The sequence below is a fragment of the Semicossyphus pulcher genome, unplaced genomic scaffold, assembly GCF_022749685.1.
Source record: "Semicossyphus pulcher isolate SPU_LCO1_2020_fin unplaced genomic scaffold, fSemPul1.0.p SCAF_4, whole genome shotgun sequence".
In the NCBI taxonomy this organism is placed as follows: domain Eukaryota; kingdom Metazoa; phylum Chordata; class Actinopteri; order Labriformes; family Labridae; genus Semicossyphus; species Semicossyphus pulcher.
Window position 1 is genome coordinate 91,019 of NW_027211715.1, and position 20,954 is coordinate 111,972.

The 20,954-nt window shown below is 46.8% G+C and overlaps 1 protein-coding gene across 1 annotated transcript in view; it reads right to left on the reverse strand.

Annotated features, from left to right (window-relative positions):
- LOC138607046 (importin-13-like) overlaps positions 1-20,954 on the reverse strand; it is a 41,075-nt gene that overhangs the window by 15,556 nt on the left and 4,565 nt on the right. Inside the window, exons 3-6 of the mRNA XM_069679582.1 lie at positions 15,622-15,747; positions 14,798-15,154; positions 14,240-14,493; positions 26-166 (exon numbers count right to left, since the gene is read on the reverse strand). Coding sequence (XP_069535683.1) covers positions 26-166; positions 14,240-14,493; positions 14,798-15,154; positions 15,622-15,747 — 878 coding nt within the window. The remainder of the gene's footprint in view (positions 1-25; positions 167-14,239; positions 14,494-14,797; positions 15,155-15,621; positions 15,748-20,954) is intronic.

Sequence of the window (20,954 nt, forward strand, 5' to 3'; positions counted from 1 at the left end):
CACACACACACACACACACACACACCTGGAGTGGTTCTCTCCCAGTGTGACGGCGATGCGACAGATACCATGGCAGGTCTCCATGTCTCCGCTCTGAACTGCCTCTCTGAGCTGATCCTGCAGAACCAGAACCTGAGGAACTAGCTTCAGCAGCGTGTTCACGTACCTGAGAATAAAACAGTTTATTTAAATAAAATGATTACAAACAAAGTGTTCTAGAAACAGTTGAGTTCCAATTATCTAAATCAAGTCAGGAGAAAACTGAACTGAGACTGAGGAGGGTCTATCAGGAGGAGAGGCTGTCAGGAGGAAGGTCTGTCAGGAGGAGGGTCTATCAGGAGGAAGGTCTGTCAGGAGGAAGGTCTGTCAGGAGGAGGGTCTATCAAGAGGAAGGTCTGTCAGGAGGAAGGTCTGTCAGGAGGAGGGTCTATCAGGAGGAAGGTCTGTCAGGAGGAAGGTCTGTCAGGAGGAGAGGCTGTCAGGAGGAGGGTCTGTCAGGAGGAGGGTCTATCAGGAGGAGGGTCTATCAGGAGGAAGGTCTGTCAGGAGGAGGGTCTATCAGGAGGAAGGTCTGTCAGGAGGAAGGTCTGTCAGGAGGAGGGTCTATCAAGAGGAAGGTCTGTCAGGAGGAAGGTCTGTCAGGAGGAGGGTCTATCAGGAGGAAGGTCTGTCAGGAGGAAGGTCTGTCAGGAGGAGAGGCTGTCAGGAGGAGGGTCTGTCAGGAGGAAGGTCTGTCAGGAGGAAGGTCTGTCAGGAGGAGGGTCTATCAGGAGGAGAGTCTGTCAGGAGGAGGGTCTGTCAGGAGGAGGGTCTATCAGGAGGAAGGTCTGTCAGGAGGAGAGTCTATCAGGAGGAGGGTCTGTCAGGAGGAAGGTCTGTCAGGAGGAGGGTCTATCAGGAGGAGGGTCTGTCAGGAGGAGGGTCTATCAGGAGGAGGGTCCGTCAGGAGGAAGGTCTGTCAGGAGGAGGGTCTGTCAGGAGGAGAGGCTGTCAGGAGGAGGGTCTATCAGGAGGAGGGTCTATCAGGAGGAGGGTCCGTCAGGAGGAAGGTCTGTCAGGAGGAGGGTCTGTCAGGAGGAGAGGCTGTCAGGAGGAGGGTCTATCAGGAGGAGGGTCTGTCAGGAGGAAGGTCTGTCAGGAGGGGGGTCTATCAGGAGGAGGGTCTGTCAGGAGGAAGGTCTGTCAGGAGGAGGGTCTATCAGGAGGAAGGTCTGTCAGGAGGAGAGGCTGTCAGGCGGAAGGTCTGTCAGGAGGAGGGTCTGTCAGGAGGAGGGTCTATCAGGAGGAGGGTCTGTCAGGAGGAGAGTCTATCAGGAGGAGGGTCTATCAGGAGGAGAGGCTGTCAGGAGGAGAGGCTGTCAGGAGGAAGGTCAGTCAGGAGGAGGGTCTGTCAGGAGGAAGGTCTGTCAGGAGGAAGGTCTGTCAGGAGGAGGGTCTATCAGGAGGAAGGTCGGTCAGGAGGAGAGGCTGTCAGGAGGAAGGTCAGTCAGGAGGAGGGTCTATCAGGAGGAGAGGCTGTCAGGAGGAAGGTCTGTCAGGAGGAAGGTCTGTCAGGAGGAGGGTCTATCAGGAGGAGAGGCTGTCAGGAGGAAGGTCGGTCAGGAGGGGGGTCTATCAGGAGGAAGGTCTGTCAGGAGGAGGGTCTGTCAGGAGGAAGGTCTGTCAGGAGGAGGGTCTGTCAGGAGGAGAGGCTGTCAGGAGGAAGGTCTGTCAGGAGGAAGGTCTGTCAGGAGGAGGGTCTGTCAGGAGGAAGGTCTGTCAGGAGGAGAGGCTGTCAGGAGGAGGGTCTGTCAGGAGGAGGGTCTGTCAGGAGGAGGGTCTGTCAGGAGGAAGGTCTATCAGGAGGAGAGGCTGTCAGGAGGAAGGTCTGTCAGGAGGAAGGTCTATCAGGAGGCGGGTCTATCAGAAGGGGTCTATCAGGAGGAGAGGCTGTCAGGAGGAGGGTCTGTCAGGAGGAGGGTCTGTCAGGAGGAAGGTCTGTCAGGAGGAGAGGCTGTCAGGAGGAGAGGCTGTCAGGAGGAGGGTCTGTCAGGAGGAGGGTCTGTCAGGAGGAGGGTCTATCAGGAGGAAGGTCTGTCAGGAGGAGGGTCTGTCAGGAGGAAGGTCTATCAGGAGGAGGGTCTGTCAGGAGGAGAGGCTGTCAGGAGGAAGGTCTATCAGGAGGAGGGTCTATCAGGAGGAGAGGCTGTCAGGAGGAAGGTCTGTCAGGAGGAGAGGCTGTCAGGAGGAAGGTCTATCAGGAGGAGAGGCTGTCAGGAGGAGGGTCTATCAGGAGGAGGGTCTGTCAGGAGGAAGGTCTATCAGGAGGAGGGTCTATCAGGAGGAGAGGCTGTCAGGAGGAAGGTCTATCAGGAGGAGGGTCTATCAGGAGGAGAGGCTGTCAGGAGGAAGGTCTGTCAGGAGGAGAAGCTGTCAGGAGGAGGGTCTGTCAGGAGGAGGGTCAGTCAGGAGGAGGGTCAGTCAGGAGGAGGGTCTGTCAGAAGAAGGAGGAGGAGAAGGAGAGGCTGTCAGGAAGAGGAAGAGAGGCTGTCAGGAGGAGGGTGTGTCATGAGGAGAGGCTGTCAGGAGGAGAGGCTGTCAGGAGGAGGAGGGGGTCTGTCAGGAGGAGGGTCTATCAGGAGGAGAGGCTGTCAGGAGGAGAGGCTGTCAGGAGGAGGAGGAGAGTCTGTCAGGAGGAGGAGGAGGGTGTGTCAGGAGGACCAGCACACCCTGGCAGTGTAGAAAGAGCTGACTGCCAGAGGAGGACAGACTATGCTCCCTGTGAGAGAGACAGACTTCCCCCAGATCACACACACACTGAGTTTGAACACACACAGAGAAACTCCCATTTACATATTTTTGTTTTTCACAATTACTTGATTTGGCTTTTGCCTCCCTTTGGGAGTAGAGAGTGGAGGATGATATGCACCAAATTATCAGCAGACCGAGAGTCGAACCTGCGATCAGTGCGATGAAGACTGTAGCCTCTGTACACGGGGCACCTGCCCTACCAACTAAGCTAAACCAGCGCCCAGAAACTCTCATATTTACTGGGAGAAAAACCAGGATGTGAGATTATAGCTGCAAAATATATCAGTGCCTGTGAGAACAGCACACGCGCACACACACAATGAATTATAACTTTTCTTTTTCTGTTTATTTGTTGTTTATTATATCAGTTGTATTATTTTCTTTCATATTTATCTGATTATTATTATTATTGTTATTGCTTCATTATTGAAATGCTATTTGTGTAATTACATGATGCTTTGGCAATATTGTTACTGTTACATCCATGCCAATAAAGCTTTTTGAATTGAATTGACAAGAGAGAGAGAGAGAGAGAGAGAGAGAGAGAGAGAGCATTCACAGTCAGCCCACTTACACCCCTGTCCAACCACAGCAAAACCAACACCCAATCATGAAGCACTAAAGCCAACCAAACGGCATCCTATTATAAAATGCTACAAATGGAAGGAAAGTAGTGCAGAAATAGACCAAAATGCTATTAGGGAACAAGTCCAGTCACTGTTAAGGCTGAGATATTCTTGATTTTAACTACGCGTATGCATGATGGCTGCCGCGCGTTCCCTCTGTCTGTTTGGTGCGTCGACTGTGCATGTCTTCAAAAATGAACAGTAGGGGCAGTGTAGAGGCAGAGGGGATGTGACAGGGTCAACACAGCAGCAGGGACAACAATGACAGAAAGTTCTGAAGAAGAGCTGGGGTCCGTTTCAGAAAGCAGGTTTAGTGACAACCCCGGGCTTGTTAACCCTGAAATGAGGGAAACCTCGGGTTTGCCGTTTCAGAAAGAGAGGTAACTTCAACTCTTGAGTTGGTTACTATGGTAACTGTGTCTGTGAACCTCACCTGGTCGGGAGCAGGTTTTCTTCAGGACACTCAGAGTTTCATTGTCTCCTCCCTTTAGAATATAAAACCCTCATTCACGTCCTCATTCATTCAGCCCGTCTCAGGCGTGTTTGAGCGGTTAGTCTGCAAGCGGCTAGTTTGCAAAAGTCTTTTATAATTATAATAAAAGAATCAAAAGACAAATCTGTGTCAAAGTCATCATTTGTAGATTTTCCACCACCACTGCCGAGAGCGCTCAGATAAGACAAATGATCATTTATTTGGTCCTCTTCATTTCCGACCAATAAAAGCAGCCGTTAGTTTTTGGAAATATATATTTTTTTTAAACTAACACAATTCAGTTAAATCAACTAAACTAAGGATTCAGGTGAGAGGACATGCTGTATGTGAAGTCAGCATCATGTTAGGGATAAAGCTAATGCACATTAAAACAGCCACTGAATGATATTTAATCTGTTTCATATTTAAAATATGATCAAAGTGAGGTTCAGGCATGAGCCTGTTCTGCCTGAGCCGCACCTTTCAATGATGTTCTGGTATTTTATTTTTAACTGCTTCCATGTATGTTTTTTTCTCCCGCTGGATTGCTCCTAAATTAATATAAATTTTTGCTTCCAGTCGTGATTAAATATTAAATAAACAGACCAGTTCAAACTGACACGTTCACTCGAACAGCAGCTTCTTCCCCCGCTGCTTCTCTCTCTTTATCAGCTGCAGCTGTGTTACTTTACTTTGCTAAAAACATAATCGTATTCGCTGAACGTCCACGTGAGGATTTTGAGCTCCACTGGTGTGACGTTGTGTACTGTTGCCATGGTGAATTGTGGTATCGGGGCTCCATTAATGCTGGCTTTTTTTAGTCCGCGCTAGGGACGCACTGATACCGAAACCAGTATCAGAGCTTAAGTACTCATACTCATACTGCAGCCGAATACCTCATCACGGCTTGACGTTAGCCTCCCGTTAGTTAAGCAGGTAGCTGGAGAAGGAGCACTTTTCAGATAAAGGCTTAGTCCTCACAGACAGCACTAACATGTCCACACGCGGCCAAACTGAAGCTAACAGAGTGTAGCATAAACATTAAGGCAAAGTAACTTACATATTCATGGATGCACACATGATAAAAAAGAGTCCGTCAGCGATCCGGGCATGTCTCCCTCACTGCTGTGTTTTGGGGGGATGCGCTGTGTAGTGCTGCGTTCAGGTGCGCTCAGAAATGGAAGCGTTCATCACGTGATCTTTTCTACACTACTTGTGGTATGTTGTGTTTTACTGAAATCCACTGAATGAGTTACAGGTTACACGAAAGTAAAATGTTTGTTAAGTAAGTTGCATCATTCTGTCGATTTACTTTGTTACAGTCAGAAAGTGAGGAACATCTGATGAAAATGAAACATGCTTTTAAAGTCATTATGAGAAATGATATTATGAAGTACTCATATTGGTACTTGGTATCGGCAAGTAGCCAAATGTAAGTACTTGTACTTGTTCTGAAAAAAAGTGGTATCGGTGCATCCCCAGTCAGAGTTGATTGAACTAACTCAGATCAGCTGTTCTGAAACCAAAAATCGACTTTCAGCTCAGAGTAAGTCAAACCACAGTCCGGTTTAGACTAAGGGTTCGTTTAACCTCCTGTCTGAAACAGACCCCTGCACTGAGCGTGTGCACTGCTCATCTCTGTATATAAACAAACTGTACAAAGAACAAATAACTGTAAATACATTTTTAAACTAAAAGAAAATAAACGTTTTTGTTCTCAACTGCTGTCGACACTTTATCTTTACTGATCTGTTCATATTTTAAGAGTAAATTCAGCATTTTCAGTTCAACACCACATATTGTCTTAATTATAATAATGCTGCAGTTTTATACAGCTGTTTTCACATTTTATTTTTATCTTCTTTTATTGTAACTTAATTTGTATTTTTATTTTGACACTTGCTTTGGCAACGTAAACGTATGTTTCCCATGTTCATGAAGCTCTTTGGATTGAAATGAATTGAGACAGAGAGAGAGAGCCAGCACAATACCAGCCCACCTGATAGACAGACAGGCAGAGAGAGATGCTGTTTATTTCAATAAGTATTCGTCATTACTACAGTACTGTTCTATCTGTACATAACGTCAGTGTGTGTGCGTGTGTGTGAGCGGTGCAGTGGTTCACACCTTCCCCTCCTCCTTTCTGAATCACCCCCCCTTACAGAGGAAGACAGGGTCTGAATTAACCAGGGCATGATGACATCTCTACCCAGCTCTGTTACCATAGCAACACCAGCCAACCGAGAAAAGATGCTCCCCTCCCCCTGCATGTGAACCTGCCCCCCCCTCCTGCCCTCATGTTCCTCCTGTTTCACATTTACCTCCAGACCAGTATAACCAGTACACACAGACCTAACATACACAGTGCTTATCATAGTACACACTAGGGCTTGCACAGAAAAGTCGACTTATTGACGAATCAACGTCACTACCACAAGTCGACGTCTTTTGGGTGACGTCGACGAGTCGTTGACCACATGATTTCACACAGCGTTAATTTTTCCCCACCCATTTCTGCCAAACAAAGCGCACACGCACACTCCAGCCAATAGAAGAAGAAGAACACACACTACAAGACTATCTAAAGGGGTGGTGCGTTGCTATCTTGAGGACACAGAAAGCAACTGCGCCTTAGACCAACAAAAACCTTGTCTAAAGTCTAAAGTCTGTGGCGCACTCTGCTATTTAGAGAGCGCATTATGGGCATACATCGGAGAGTTCACTACACGAGTCTCTGCTTGTCACTCACACCGGGACGCAAAGCAGCGCTTTGACTCATGAGGAAAAAGCAGTGTGTTTGCAGATACAGTGAAATAACGTTTAAGGGACAGACTGCAAGCTTGGTTTCCCTTGTCTCCTTAGATCACGATACTGCTTTCGGTTTGTTACCGATCTGCTGAGAAGTGCAGGAAGACGTGGACAAGCTCACCTCCACACAAACCTGCCTCACCTCAGGGGACCAAAAACTACTGAGGCCGACACCAAGCTCTCCATCATGTGCTCTCATTCTGACGCACGCTCTCTCTAATGCACGCGAAACAGACACACACTCACACGGAACTGTGTAAATATATCACCATACTCAAACATAACTACCTGTGGCACCGACAATCTGCCCACGGATATTAAAACACTGCTCAGAGTCAATTCCCCACGCAGGAGACAACAGAGCCATGTGATCCAGCAGCAACAAGAAGTAAATAAACATTTAACCTTTCTTTGATGGTCAGCACACAGAACTTTAATAAACATCAGATCCTGTCTTTCTGGAGATTTAGATAATTAATGCTGTGCCTCGTGCCTAAATGTACACAGGTCTCTCTTCATGATGGTCTCTGCTGGGCAGTGGGATTGCTTCAGTGGCTTTAACATCAATCCGTGCTTCGACATGTATCGTACAGTAACCTGTGTTTTTTCTGCGTGTTCAAAGACACAGTGGAAAGAAACAAGTTAAATATGCAGGTCAGGGTCCGGTTTATATAAGAAGAATGACTGAAATCCGCCGTGTAAATACAACACGCCTGCCTGCAGGTGCACAGCGCTCTTAAAGGGAATGAGAGCTGACACTCTGGTTTAATTCATGTTATGCTGAAAACACGCCTATGAATACTCCAGGGACTTAAGCCAACCTCTTTGTGCCTTGTGCCTTGAATTGCGCCCAGATGGTGCGCCGTGTAATGAGCAAAAGTGCGTCAGACACGCCCTAAATCACTTAGCGCCATGCGCTTTAGACTGTGTGCCTCCACCGTCTAAATTGGGCCCTTTGTGTTTTTTGCACGCGTGTGTGTGTGGTGACATCATCAACGACACGTCGATGTTACGTCAACTTTGATTGATAGAAAAGCCGACCTAAAAAAATCTGAAGTCGTGCAACCTCTAGTACACACACTAGTACACGCTCCCTACTGTCCCTGCTGGCTGTGGGCTCAGGATGTGGAACAGCGGTAAACCTTACACTAATGGACAGCACTGACTGAGAAGCTGCACAGCCTCAGGTACGACACAGGCCCCATCACCAAGGCGCCGCCTGACATAGCCGCCCTGGAGAGGTGGCAGGCGGTGCAAGAGACATAGGGCAGGAATCCACGCCAGGCTAAAGACTAACCCCAGCCGGCCAGCACTCCTAGCCAACGTTCACTCCTTGGTCTCTTAATATGTTTTCCACTCTGAAGGGTCAACTCAGAGAGAAAACTCAAAACATCATAAATCGTTGTTAAATGGCCAGGGCTCAAAAACTGGAAGACAGATTTAATCTCTACCTAAAACTAGAGCAACGGATCACAGAACTCAGGGTTCAGATCGTTTCAGGTTAGGGTCACAGATTAATCATTTTTCAGATCCGGAGCCTGAGTGTGACACGGTCCTGCCTGCTGAGACACCCCGAGCTCCTCACCGCAAAAGGTCCCGAACTGAGCCGACAGAACAAACACCAAAGTGCACAGATCCTCCCCGGAGAGAATGGGGAATGGGAGGCAATATGGCACCGTATGGACAGAGCAAACTGTTGGCGGTGCGCACAGTGCAGTACAGGTAGGCTGCCTGCGCATATGGTCCTCACTGAGACAGCAGGCCCGACACATGCAAAATCACAATAAGGTATGTAGGCTCACATCATTTACCCTTATAATATGTGTATATCTAAAAAAAATCACACTTTCTTTCTCACTAAGTTGTCCCGCCCATGCGCTGTATGCATATATAATACTATGTAAAGCGACTCATTTGGTAAATAAGCGTGGAAAGCGATCCCAAAGTTATTATAGTCATCTGTTTGGATATTGTTTATTGCCTCTGAACCTCACAGAGAGACAAAGAAAGAGACAGAGAGAGGGAGCATGTGTGAGAGAGAGAGAGCGAGAGAGAGAGAGAGCATATAGCACACCGGCGGGACAGTGGACTTTAGTTTTTACAGAACTTTCAAAGTCCGACAAAAAGCATGATTATTTTCATTTTCATTTCTGATTATTTTATTTACCCAAATACAAATGCTAAAATTGATATTGAGGGATGGAGAGACTTGAGCTCAGAATCAGAATCAGAATCAGGGCTTATTGCCAAGTAGGTTTACACATACAAGGAATTTGTTTTGGTGATTTTGGTGCAGAAGAATTAAAACAGAACAAAATAAAAATAAGAAATATAATAAGATAAAAATAGGCAATAAGAATAAAAATATAAAAAGCAATAAGTACAATACAAAATATGTACAACAGATGTGAAAACTGCCGTTAAAAACTACACAGGTTTGCAGGATATTGAACAGTGCAAAGAGCTTACAGTATAAAATTAAACATAGTGCAGTGTACAGACAATATAAAGTTCAGTGTGAAATAGAGACTTAACACTCGTTAGGTGTTGAGTGACTGAGGGGCTGGATGAGAGTCCATGTCACGTGGGGGGGTGGGTGAGGTCGGGGCCTTGTTGACGAGGCTGGCAGCAGAGGGGAAGAAGCTCTTCCTGTGTCGGGAGGTTTTGGTCCTGATGGAGCGCAGCCTCTTGCCAGAGGGGAGGGTCTCAAAGAGACTGAGCGGGGTGAGAGGGGTCGGCCTCCATCTTACCTGCACGCCTCAGGGTCCTGGAGGTGTACAGGTCCTCGAGAGATGGCAGATTGCAGCCAATCACCCTCTCTGCAGAGCGGATGATATGCTGCAGCCTGCCCTTGTCCTTGGCAGTGGCAGCAGCATAACAGACGGTGATGGAGCAGGTGAGGATGGACTCAAGATGGCGGTGTAGAAGTGCACCATCATTGTCTTTGGCAGGTTGAACTTCTTCAGCTGCAGCAGGAAGTACATCCTCTGCTGTCCCTTTTGATGAGGGAGCCGATGTTCAGCTCCCACCTGAGGTCCTGGCTGATGACGGTCCCCAGGAAGCGGAAAGACTCCACAGTGGAAACAGTGGAGTTGCTGATGGTGATAGGGGCGGGTGTGGCTGCTGTCTTTCTAAAAAGACAACCACCTCCCCCAGCTGGGAGAGCTTGCCCTGAAGCAGAGCCCGGATGATCGTGTTGATGCAGAGCTGAAATCCACAAACAGGATCCTGGCATAGGTTCCTGCTGAGTCCAGATGCTGGAGGATGAAGTGGAGGGCCATGTTGACTGTCATCTACGGACCAGTTGGCTCTGTAGGCGAACTGCAGGGGGTCCAGGAGGAAAAGTCCATCTGATATCACGTAGTGCAGCTTTTCATGAGAGCACAGAGTAAACTGACCGCTCTGCATGCAGAGTCTGTGTGTCACTGTCACCTGTCCATAAACATGCACGCAATGCTCCTGCCATCACAGATGCGCCTGGGGGATGATCGAGGCAGACGGGCAGTTACGTGAGGTGGCAATAAGTGTGTGTATTCCTGTCATCAGCAGCACCTCGTCCTGGTGCATGTTTGCGCTGTGGCTACATAAACGGACCGTTCACAGAGCGGACATGCCGCTGACTGTTAACTTTTAACGGCTATAGGAAGTAGGAGACGGTAAGATTTCGTTTCAAGAAGTTACTGTCACAGGCTGAATTTCCCCCCTGGGGATCAACAAAGGATATCTTATCACGCTGATAAAACATACATTTGAACAGCATCAGAAATGGTAGGTACACCTTATAAGTAACGCAACTGCAGCTATTACTACTTATTCATGCGGGTGTCAGAGTTGCTGAACCAAGAGTTTATTATAGTTCCACAATTCAAAACATATTCAGTAATAAGAACCCTTAAATTAGGAGAAAATAAATTGATGTTAAAATAATACAGAAATAAAAAATAATTTAAATTTAAATTGCTAGCGGTTTTAATGGCAGGGCCATTGAATTTGGAAAGTTACTGGCCTGGGGTGCCAGTGGAAAATTGTGCTTGGTAACCCCTGCCATGGGTCGTGGTGGTGGGTTGTTATGTATCATGATGTCTTCCTGATAAAACAACTCCCTGTAGTTAATAAATACCATCTCATTTAAGTGTATTGTCTTTTCATTGGCTGGCTCATCAAAGCTCCAGGGTTTGGGGGGGCGGTAGATGAGGACAACCCTTATCTACCGCCCCCCCAAACCCTCAACCACATTCATGTCTGAGTTCTCTGAGCTCCTCACCTCTGCCTGCACCATGTCTTCATCCACTTTACTGCTTGCCGACTTCAACATCCATGTCGCCTCAGCACATGCACCTTTGCCGCTGAATTTCTGTCACTACTTGACTGTTTCAATATCACACAACACGTCCAAAGTCCCACCCACACCAAAGGTCACACGCTGAACCTAGTGTGCTCAGTTGGCACTCCCATCTCTAGTGTCTGGACCTAGCTGTTGCCAACCATCTTGCCATCCTCTTTTCCGTTCCTGTCCCCCTGGCCATGCAGCGCACTAAAAGCACCATCACATTCGGGAACACTAAGACAGTGACCCTTAACACCACGATAGCGCCCTACCTAGACTCCGTTCCACCGGACAGAACAGTGGATGGCCTGGTAGCTCGCTACAACACGGCTTTATCCGACCGCCTTGACGCGGCCTTAATCACAGCCTCTCCACCTTCTACCCTGCAGATGCCCTCAACCTGCTCTCTGGACCCCATGCCCACAGCCTTGGTCAAGGCATCCCTCCCACCGTTTGCCCCCTTCATAGCAGACTTCATAAATGCCTCTCTGTCATCTGGCATGGTCCCATCCAGCCTCAAAACAGCCTCAGTCACCCCAATCCTCAAGAAGCCTGGTTTGGACCCGGAGGACCTCAACAACTTCCGGCCGATCTCCAACCTTCCTTTCCTGAGCAAAATCCTGGAAAGAGCAGTTACTGCCCAACTCCAATACCACGTGTCTAACCATGAGCTCTATGAACCCCTTCAGTCCGGCTTCAGGGCACACCACAGCACAGAGACTGCCCTTATCAAAACAACCTCCTCATCGCCACACCGGCCACATCCATCCTCCTGGACCTCTCTGCAGTCTCACACACTCTCCTCCTCACCCGTCTGTCCTACCACCTTGGCCTCACCGACACCTCTTTTTTGGTTTCAGTCCTACCTCTAAAATCAGAAACAGTTTGTGACGATCAGTAACTACAGTTCCCCCCCGGCCCCAGTCAACCAAGGCGTGCCCCAGGGCTCTGTGCTTGGCCCCCTCCTCTTCACCAGCTACATGCTCCCACTCGGTCAAATCATCCGCCACCATGGTCTCAACTTGCACTCCTCCACTGATGACACTCAACTCTATCTCTGCACCAAACCATCCACCCAGCTCCCCCTCAATCTCTTGTCAACTCTCTGCACGAAATAAAAAACTGGATGTCTTCAAACTCAACAGCAATAAAACTCAATAAAACTCATGGTTGTGGGTCCATAGGCGCTGCTCCGGAAGGTTGGAAATCTGTTCCTCTCCATTGAAGGCGGCTCCATCTCTCCATTCCCTGAAGTCAGCAACATCAGCGTCATCCTAGACTCCACACCCTTTTTCCAGGCTCACATCTAACCAGTCACCAAATCTACTTTTTACCACCTCTGTAACATTTCCGACTCCGTGGCAGGGATTGACAGATTGACAAATTGGCAGAGAGTGCATTCATCACCTCCCACCTGGACTACTGCATTAGAGTCCTGTTCTGGGTTCCCAGCAAAGCCCTGGACAGGCTCTGACGTCCAAAACTCAGCCGCCAGGGTTCTCACCCACACCAAGCCCTGGCAGCACGTCACACCCACCCTCATTCACCTCCACTGGCTCCCCGTCAAGTCCCACATCATCTATAAAATCCTCCTCCTCACCTACAAGTCTCTCCATTCCCCCGCCCCCCAGGACCTAAAGGACTTCCTCCATCCCACATACCCCATCCCAGAGTCTGCGGTTCTCTGTTACAGGCCTGCCTCAATCCCTCACTCTCACCTCCAAACTGTAGGGGACTGAGCCTTTAGTGTTGTGGTCCCCACCCTCTGGAACTCTCTGCCTGCAGAGATCTGCAACGCCACCTCCCTGGACATCTTCAAAAACGACCTCAAAACCCATCTGTTTGGGTCCCACGAAAGGTGCTATATAAATCTAAGTTACTATTATTATTATTATTATTATTATTGACCAGTGATCTTACATTTCCCATAACTATATGGTTGGTATTCCATAGCCACCTTCCTCCTTCCTCCTCCAGGTCTCTCGCCTGCCACACCACTGTGTCAGAGTCCTATCAGCTGATCCCTAGTGTTAACAATGGAGCCCTGGCTCGCCTCTGCCTGGACGGGAATCAGGACAGATAAAAGTACTCCAAACATGAGAAAAACAAGACATAAAGTGCGGAGCCACATCTTTCTACTGGCCAAAAAATCTATCTTATTGGTTGATCAGATTCTCACCATCAGCGGGGTTTTCTTCTGGATACATTTTGCCATTTTATTTGTCCTTGGTAAGGACAGTACAGCAATGTAAGGTTCACTCAAATTTTCTCACACTGTGAGTCGTCTGTGTCTCAGACTCGCTCTCACATGGGTTTGTTTTCCTTGCCAGTTACTGACGCTCTTGTTTTGATGCAGCTGATGTCCCAAATGAAAATGCAGCAGAATCGTTGTCATTTAGAAATGAGATTGCGTAGAAGTATGAAACGAGATCGCGATTTTAATACAATTAATCATGCAGCTCTAATGCAGAGCCTCTTCCATCGAGACACAGACTGTCCCACTCCCATCAAGGTTTCACACCATCCAATCCAGAACTACTGGGTTCTGCAACAGCTTCTTCCCCCAAACTGTGAGATTCCTCAACAACCTGCTGCCACAAAAACATCTTCATCACCTCCACCCCTACAACCCCCACCATTTCAGACCAACCCCCCGCCCTCCTCCTACCACATACTGGATCTGCCCCCTCTCCCTTACACACACACACACACACACACACACACACACACACACACATACACACACACACACACACACACACACACACACACACACACACACATTCTTCAAAGGACCCCCTACACCGACACTTCATTTATTTACCTATTTATTCACCCAATGTGCAATTACATACTATTTCGAGTGTTACACTACCATCATACTATACCATGGTACTATACACCATTGTTACTACCATACTGTTACTTATCCTATACAGCTTTATAATTAAAGTGGCACAGGAACTATTGCAGTGACATTCATATATTACTCAGTTATATGCAGCGCACCAGCCCTCTCGGTCTCCTTTATCTTAAGTGTGTTGTTTTGTATGTGCACTTTTTCTCTATCTTTCTCTGCACTATTTAGCACCTAGTCCTAGTGAGAAACAACATTTCTTTTAGCTGTATACTGTGTATGTGGATGAATGACAGTAAGTTTACTTGACTACATTAGTACACATTAGTACACACATTAGTACACACAGCTGCCCTCACCTCTGGGAGTCGGGCTGTGACACAGCGTTCACAATGGCATCCACGGCGGGGTCAAACAGCTCCGGGTCGGGCAGCGCACTAAAGCAGTCCTGGACAAGGTCCTCGCTGTCGCTGAGAGGGACATCCAGCAGCACCCAGGAAGACAGGCAACGCAGCACGCGAGCCTTCACCGCCCCTGGGCTGTCCGTCCTCCTCAGCAGTTGCTGCAGCAACGGACACACCGACCCCCACTCTCTGCCCAGAGCCCCCCGCACCTGCAGGGGGCGATGAGGAGGTCAATGTGGGAAAGATTAACATCTCTTTACTGCTTCCAGTAAGATACACTGACTCCCAGAGGTCTCTTAACTTTCTTAGCTGGTTTGTAGCTAGCAGGCAGGCTAAAGCTAACAGATTCAGATAAAGAAACCAGAGGTCTCTTTTATTCGAGTATCTATTGAGGGCACCTACCTGCCCTACCTGTCCCTACCTGTCTCACCAGTCCCTTCCTACAGGTAGGACAGGTGAGGCAGACCCACCTGACCCACCTGACCTACCTGTGTAGCTGTGTGGCTGACGTACCTGTCCCTTCCTGTACTGTGGCAGTCTGCTGGTCTGGAACTCCTCTGGCAGGACGGTGAGCAGCTCCAGCAGAGCAAGGCAGCGAGCCCGTCCGTCGACCCCTCCCCCCTCTTCCTGGAAGACCCGCACCATCTCTGCCACAGCGCCAGGCCATGCCTCCGGCATTGTGTTAAGGGCCAAAGAGGCGAGAGCCACACAAAGGCGGGTCAGAACCATCTTAGACCCAGAGGAGAAGCAGGCGATCTGAGAGAAGAGCTGCGTCTTCAGAGACTCGTACTGATCTGACGGGATGTCGGACCAATACCGAGAGATCTTAGTGTGCAGGGCACTCGCTCCAAAGTACTGGATCTCTGGTACCTGAGGAGGAGGGGGAGGACAATGAAGAGCGTATGTGTGTCTGGGTGTGTGTGTGTGTCCATGTTTGTATGTGTCCATGTTTGTGAATGTGTTTATGTAATAGACTGTATAAAGGTGGCTGGCGTATCCCAACCTCATCTTGTACAAAAATGAGCCCCATTTGTCAGTCAGCCCTTTTTATAACATCAAATAACTAATTAAAAGTAAACATATCAGAATAATGAATACTTGGACATAAATCAGCATGATAAGAACTACCTATAATAACAGAAACCATGTTTGAGAAAAATCTCTTTGATGTGTATTTTGATTTTATAGTTTGACTTATGTCCCATCTGTTAACATGGAGGCGGGCTTTATGACCTATACTGCAGCCAGTCAGCAGGGGGCGATAGAAAGGTTAAAGAGAGCTGTCATGTCGTCCAAATTTTTATACAGTCTACTGTCCATGTGTGTGCACAACGTACCTTATCCGGGCTCAGGAGGACCCAGCAGAACTGCCAGGCCTGAGGCGACACCTGAGCCTGCATCAGCCACTTCTGGGCCAGATTCTTATTCTCTATATTTGGATCATAGTAGAGCTGATGAAGAGCCTGCAGGTGATGAAGAGGAGGAGTCAGAGGCATCCAAACAACGTACTCAAACAGAGACAATATGAGGAGTGTTAATTCATTGTATTTAATTTTAGTCCATGTGAAGTGTTTCAGGTCATAGCTGCTGCAGTCAGACAGAGGGCACTTACAGGTGAGATGGTACACCTGATCAAAAGGCTTCTCTCACACAACCAGGAAACACAAAGTTTACCTCAAAAACAACAAAGAGCTAAGAACTGCTGAGACACAGATCTGATCCTTTGGGGGGGGGAAAATTAATAGAGAGAAATATTAACAGAGTCAGAAACAATGACTGTAAATATAGATGGATGACTAGTCTCCATCTGCTCCCATTCTACAAAAGTGATGCCAAAATAGCCCCTGTGATAGGTGCTGCCATCTTGCAATGGTGATGTCATTTGAAGCCAGAGGCTGCGCAGTTGAGATCGACGGGTGAAGCGGCCGTAGCCACTTCCGCTAACCAAAACATACACTTAAAGAAAAAACAGCAAGGATCCCGCACGCCGTCGCGTTTAACAGCAGAACAGCTTCTTGTGTTGGTCTGAGGTTAACGTTCACAGGTATGGAAACTTCGATGACTGTAATGATTGTTTTTGTTACGTCTCCTCTCACCGATCGTCCTCCACTCTGCTAATTCGGAACTGACCGGCTGTAGGAGCAGTGTTGGTCAAAAGAGCTGTCAATCACCATTTTGACAGCATCAAATAAATAATTAAATTGAACTTGTCAGAAAACACTTGGACATAAATCAGCATGATAAGAAGTAACTATAACGAACGAAACCATGTTAGAGAAAAATGTATCTGGTGTGTATTTTGATTTTATAGTTTGACTCATGTCCCATCTGTTAACATGGAGGAGGCGGGCTTTATGACCTATACTGCAGCCAGTCAGCAGGGGGTGCTCGAAGTGTTTTGGCTTCACTTTTAGGGAGCTGTCATGTTGTCCATGTTTTTATACAATCTATGGTCAGAACAGGGTGAGGATCTACTTTCTCTGTCACACACACAGACACACATAGGCAGTGAAGTGTAACCAGCCTGCACTGAGAGGAAAAACATTGATTCAAACAGCTTTTGCTGCTGGTCTTAATCCCTGAAGATTGCTCACTTCAGTTCCTCCACCAGTTGTCTCTCCACAGTCCACAATAAACATGGCCAACAGTAAACATGTTCCACAATAAACACGGCCCACAGTAAACATGTTCCACAGTAAACACGGCCCACAGTAAACACGGCCCACAGTAAACATGTTCCACAGTAAACATGTTCCACAATAAACACGGCCCACAGTAAACATGTTCCACAATAAACACGGCCCACAGTAAACATGGCCAACAGTAAACATGTTCCACAGTGAACATGTTCCACAATAAACACGGCCCACAGTAAACATGTTCCACAGTAAACATGGCCCACAGTAAACACGTCCAACAGTAAACATGTTCCACAGTAAACATGTTCCACAGTAAACATGTTCCACAGTAAACACGGCCCACAGTAAACATGTTCCACAGTAAACATGTTCCACAGTAAACATGGCCCACAGTTAACATGGCCAACAGTAAACACGGCCCACAGTAAACATGTTCCACAGTAAACATGTTCCACAGTAAACACGGCCCACAGTTAACATGGCCAACAGTAAACATGTTCCACTGTAAACATGTTCCACAGTAAACATGTTCCACAATAAACACGGCCCACAGTAAACATGTTCCACAGTAAACATGTTCCACAGTAAACATGGCCAACAGTAAACATGTTCCACAGTAAACACGGCCCACAGTAAACATGTTCCACAGTAAACACGGCCCACAGTAAACATGTTCCACAGTAAACATGGCCAACCTTAAACATGTTCCACAATAAACACGGCCCACAGTAAACATGTTCCACAGTAAACACGGCCCACAGTAAACATGGCCCACAGTAAACATGTTCTACAGTGGAACATGTTCCACAGTAAACATGTTCCACAGTAAACATGTTCCACAGTTAACATGTTCCACAGTAAACACGGCCCACAGTAAACATGTTCCACAGTTAACATGTTCCACAGTAAACACGGCCCACAGTAAACATGTTCCACAGTAAACATGGCCAACAGTAAACATGTTCCACAGTAAACATGGCCAACAGTAAACATGTTCCACAGTAAACATGTTCCACAGTAAACACGGCCCACAGTAAACATGGCCCACAGTAAACATGGCCCACAGTAAACATGTTCCACAATAAACACGGCCCACAGTAAACATGGCCAACAGTAAACATGTTCCACAATAAACACGGCCCACAGTAAACATGTTCCACAGTAAACATGTTCCACAATAAACACGGCCCACAGTAAACATGTTCCACAGTAAACATGTTCCACAATAAACACGGCCCACAGTAAACATGTTCCACAGTAAACACGGCCAACAGTAAACATGTTCCACAATAAACACGGCCCACAGTAAACACGGCCCACAGTAAACATGTTCCACAGTAAACATGTTCCACAGTAAACATGTCCAACAGTAAACATGTTCCACAGTAAACATAGCCAACAGTAAACATGTTCCACAGTAAACATATTCCACAGTAAACATGGCCAACAGTAAACACGGCCCACAGTAAACATGGCCAACAGTAAACATGTTCCACAGTAAACATGTTCCACAGTAAACATGTTCCACAATAAACACGGCCCACAGTAAACATGGCCAACAGTAAACATGTTCCACAGTAAACACGGCCCACAGTAAACATGTTCCACAGTAAACATATTCCACAGTAAACATGGCCAACAGTAAACATGTTCCACAGTAAACATGTTCCACAGTAAACATGTTCCACAATAAACACGGCCCACAGTAAACATGGCCAACAGTAAACATGTTTCACAGTAAACATAGCCAACAGTAAACATGTTCCACAGTAAACATATTCCACAGTAAACATGGCCAACAGTAAACACGGCCCACAGTAAACATGGCCAACAGTAAACATGTTCCACAGTAAACATGTTCCACAGTAAACATGTTCCACAATAAACACGGCCCACAGTAAACATGGCCCACAGTAAACATGGCCAACAGTAAACATGTTCCACAGTAAACACGGCCCACAGTAAACATGTTCCACAGTAATCATGTTCCACAGTAAACACGGCCCACAGTAAACATGTTCCACAGTAAACATGTTCCACAATAAACACGGCCCACAGTAAACATGTTCCACAGTAAACATGTTCCACAATAAACACGGCCCACAGTAAACATGGCCAACAGTAAACATGTTCCACAGTAAACATGTTCCACAATAAACACGGCCCACAGTAAACATGTTCCACAGTAAACATGTTCCACCGTAAACATGTTCCACAGTAAACATGTTCCACAGTAAACATGGCCCACCGTAAACATGTTCCACAGTAAACACGGCCCACAGTAAACATGTTCCACCGTTAACATGTTCCACAGTAAACACGGCCCACAGTAAACATGTTCCACAGTAAACATGTTCCACAGTAAACACGGCCCACAGTAAACATGTTCCACAGTAAACACGGCCCACAGTAAACATGGCCAACAGTAAACATGTTCCACAGTAAACATGTTCCACAGTAAACACGGCCAACAGTAAACACGGCCAACAGTAAACATGTTCCACAGTAAACATGTTCCACAGTGAACACGGCCCACAGTAAACATGGTCAACAGTACATGTTCCACAGTAAATATGTTCCACAGTAAACATGGTCAACAGTAAATGTTCCACAGTAAACATGGTCAACAGTACATGTTCCACAGTAAATATGTTCCACAGTAAACATGTTCCACAGTAAACATGGCCAACAGTAAACATGTTCCACAGTAAACAACGTCAACAGTAAATGTTCCACAGTAAACATGTTCCACAGTAAACATGGCCAACAGTAAACATGTTCCACAGTAAACATGGTCAACAGTACATGTTCCACAGTAAATATGTTCCACAGTAAACATGTTCCACAGTAAACATGGTCAACAGTATATGTTCCACAGTAAACATGGTCAACAGTACATGTTCCACAGTAAACATGTTCCACAGTACATGTTCCACAGTAAACATGTTCCACAGTAATCATGGTCAACAGTACATGTTCCACAGTAAACATGTTCCACAGTAATCATGGTCAACAGTACATGTTCCACAGTAAATATGTTCCACAGTAAACATGTTCCACAGTAAACATGGTCAACAGTATATGTTCCACAGTAAACATGTTCCACAGTAAACATGGTCAACAGTACATGTTCCACAGTAAACATGTTCCACAGTAATCATGGTCAACAGTACATGTTCCACAGTAAACATGTTCCACAGTAAACATGGGGTCCGTTTCAGAAAGCGGGTTTAGTGAAAAGTTTGTTAACCCTGAAATGAGGGAAACCTCGGGTTTGCCGTTTCAGAAAGAGAGGTAACTTTAACTCTGAGTTGGATACTATGGTAACTGAGTCTGTGAACCTCACATGGGGTCCGTTTCACAAAGCAGGTTCGACAAACTCTGAGTCTAACCCTGAACTCTGAGTTGATCTACTCTGAGATATGAAACTCTGAGTTTTCGGTTCCAGAACAGCTGATCAGAGTTAGTTCAATCAACTCTGAGTAGGTTCAGCCGGAGTTAAGTGCATGCACGCTGACTGTAAAAAGTCAGCATTAATGGAGCCCCTATACCACGATTCACCATGGCAACGGTACACAAAAAGAGGTCCTCCTACGTCACTCCAGTGGAGCTCGAAATCCTCACGCGGACGTTCAGCGAATACGAGCATGTTTTTAGAAACATAAAGTAACACGGCTGCAGCTGCAAAAGAGAGAGAAGCGGCTCGAGTGAACACGTCAGTTTGAACTGGTCTGTTTATGTAATATTTAATCACGACTGGAAGCTAAAATTTATATTAATTTAGGAGCAATGCAGCGGGAGAAAAAAACATACATGGAAGCACTTCAGTCATATTTTTTAAATATCAAACAGATTAAATATCATTCAGTGGCTGTTTTAATGTGCATTAGCTTTATCCCTAACATGATGCTGACTTCACATACATTATAATTCATGTTGATTAAACTGAATGTGTTAGTTTAAAAAAAAAAAAACTTACGGCGTCTTATCTGAGTGCTCTCGGCAGTGGTGGTGGAAAATCTACAAATGAT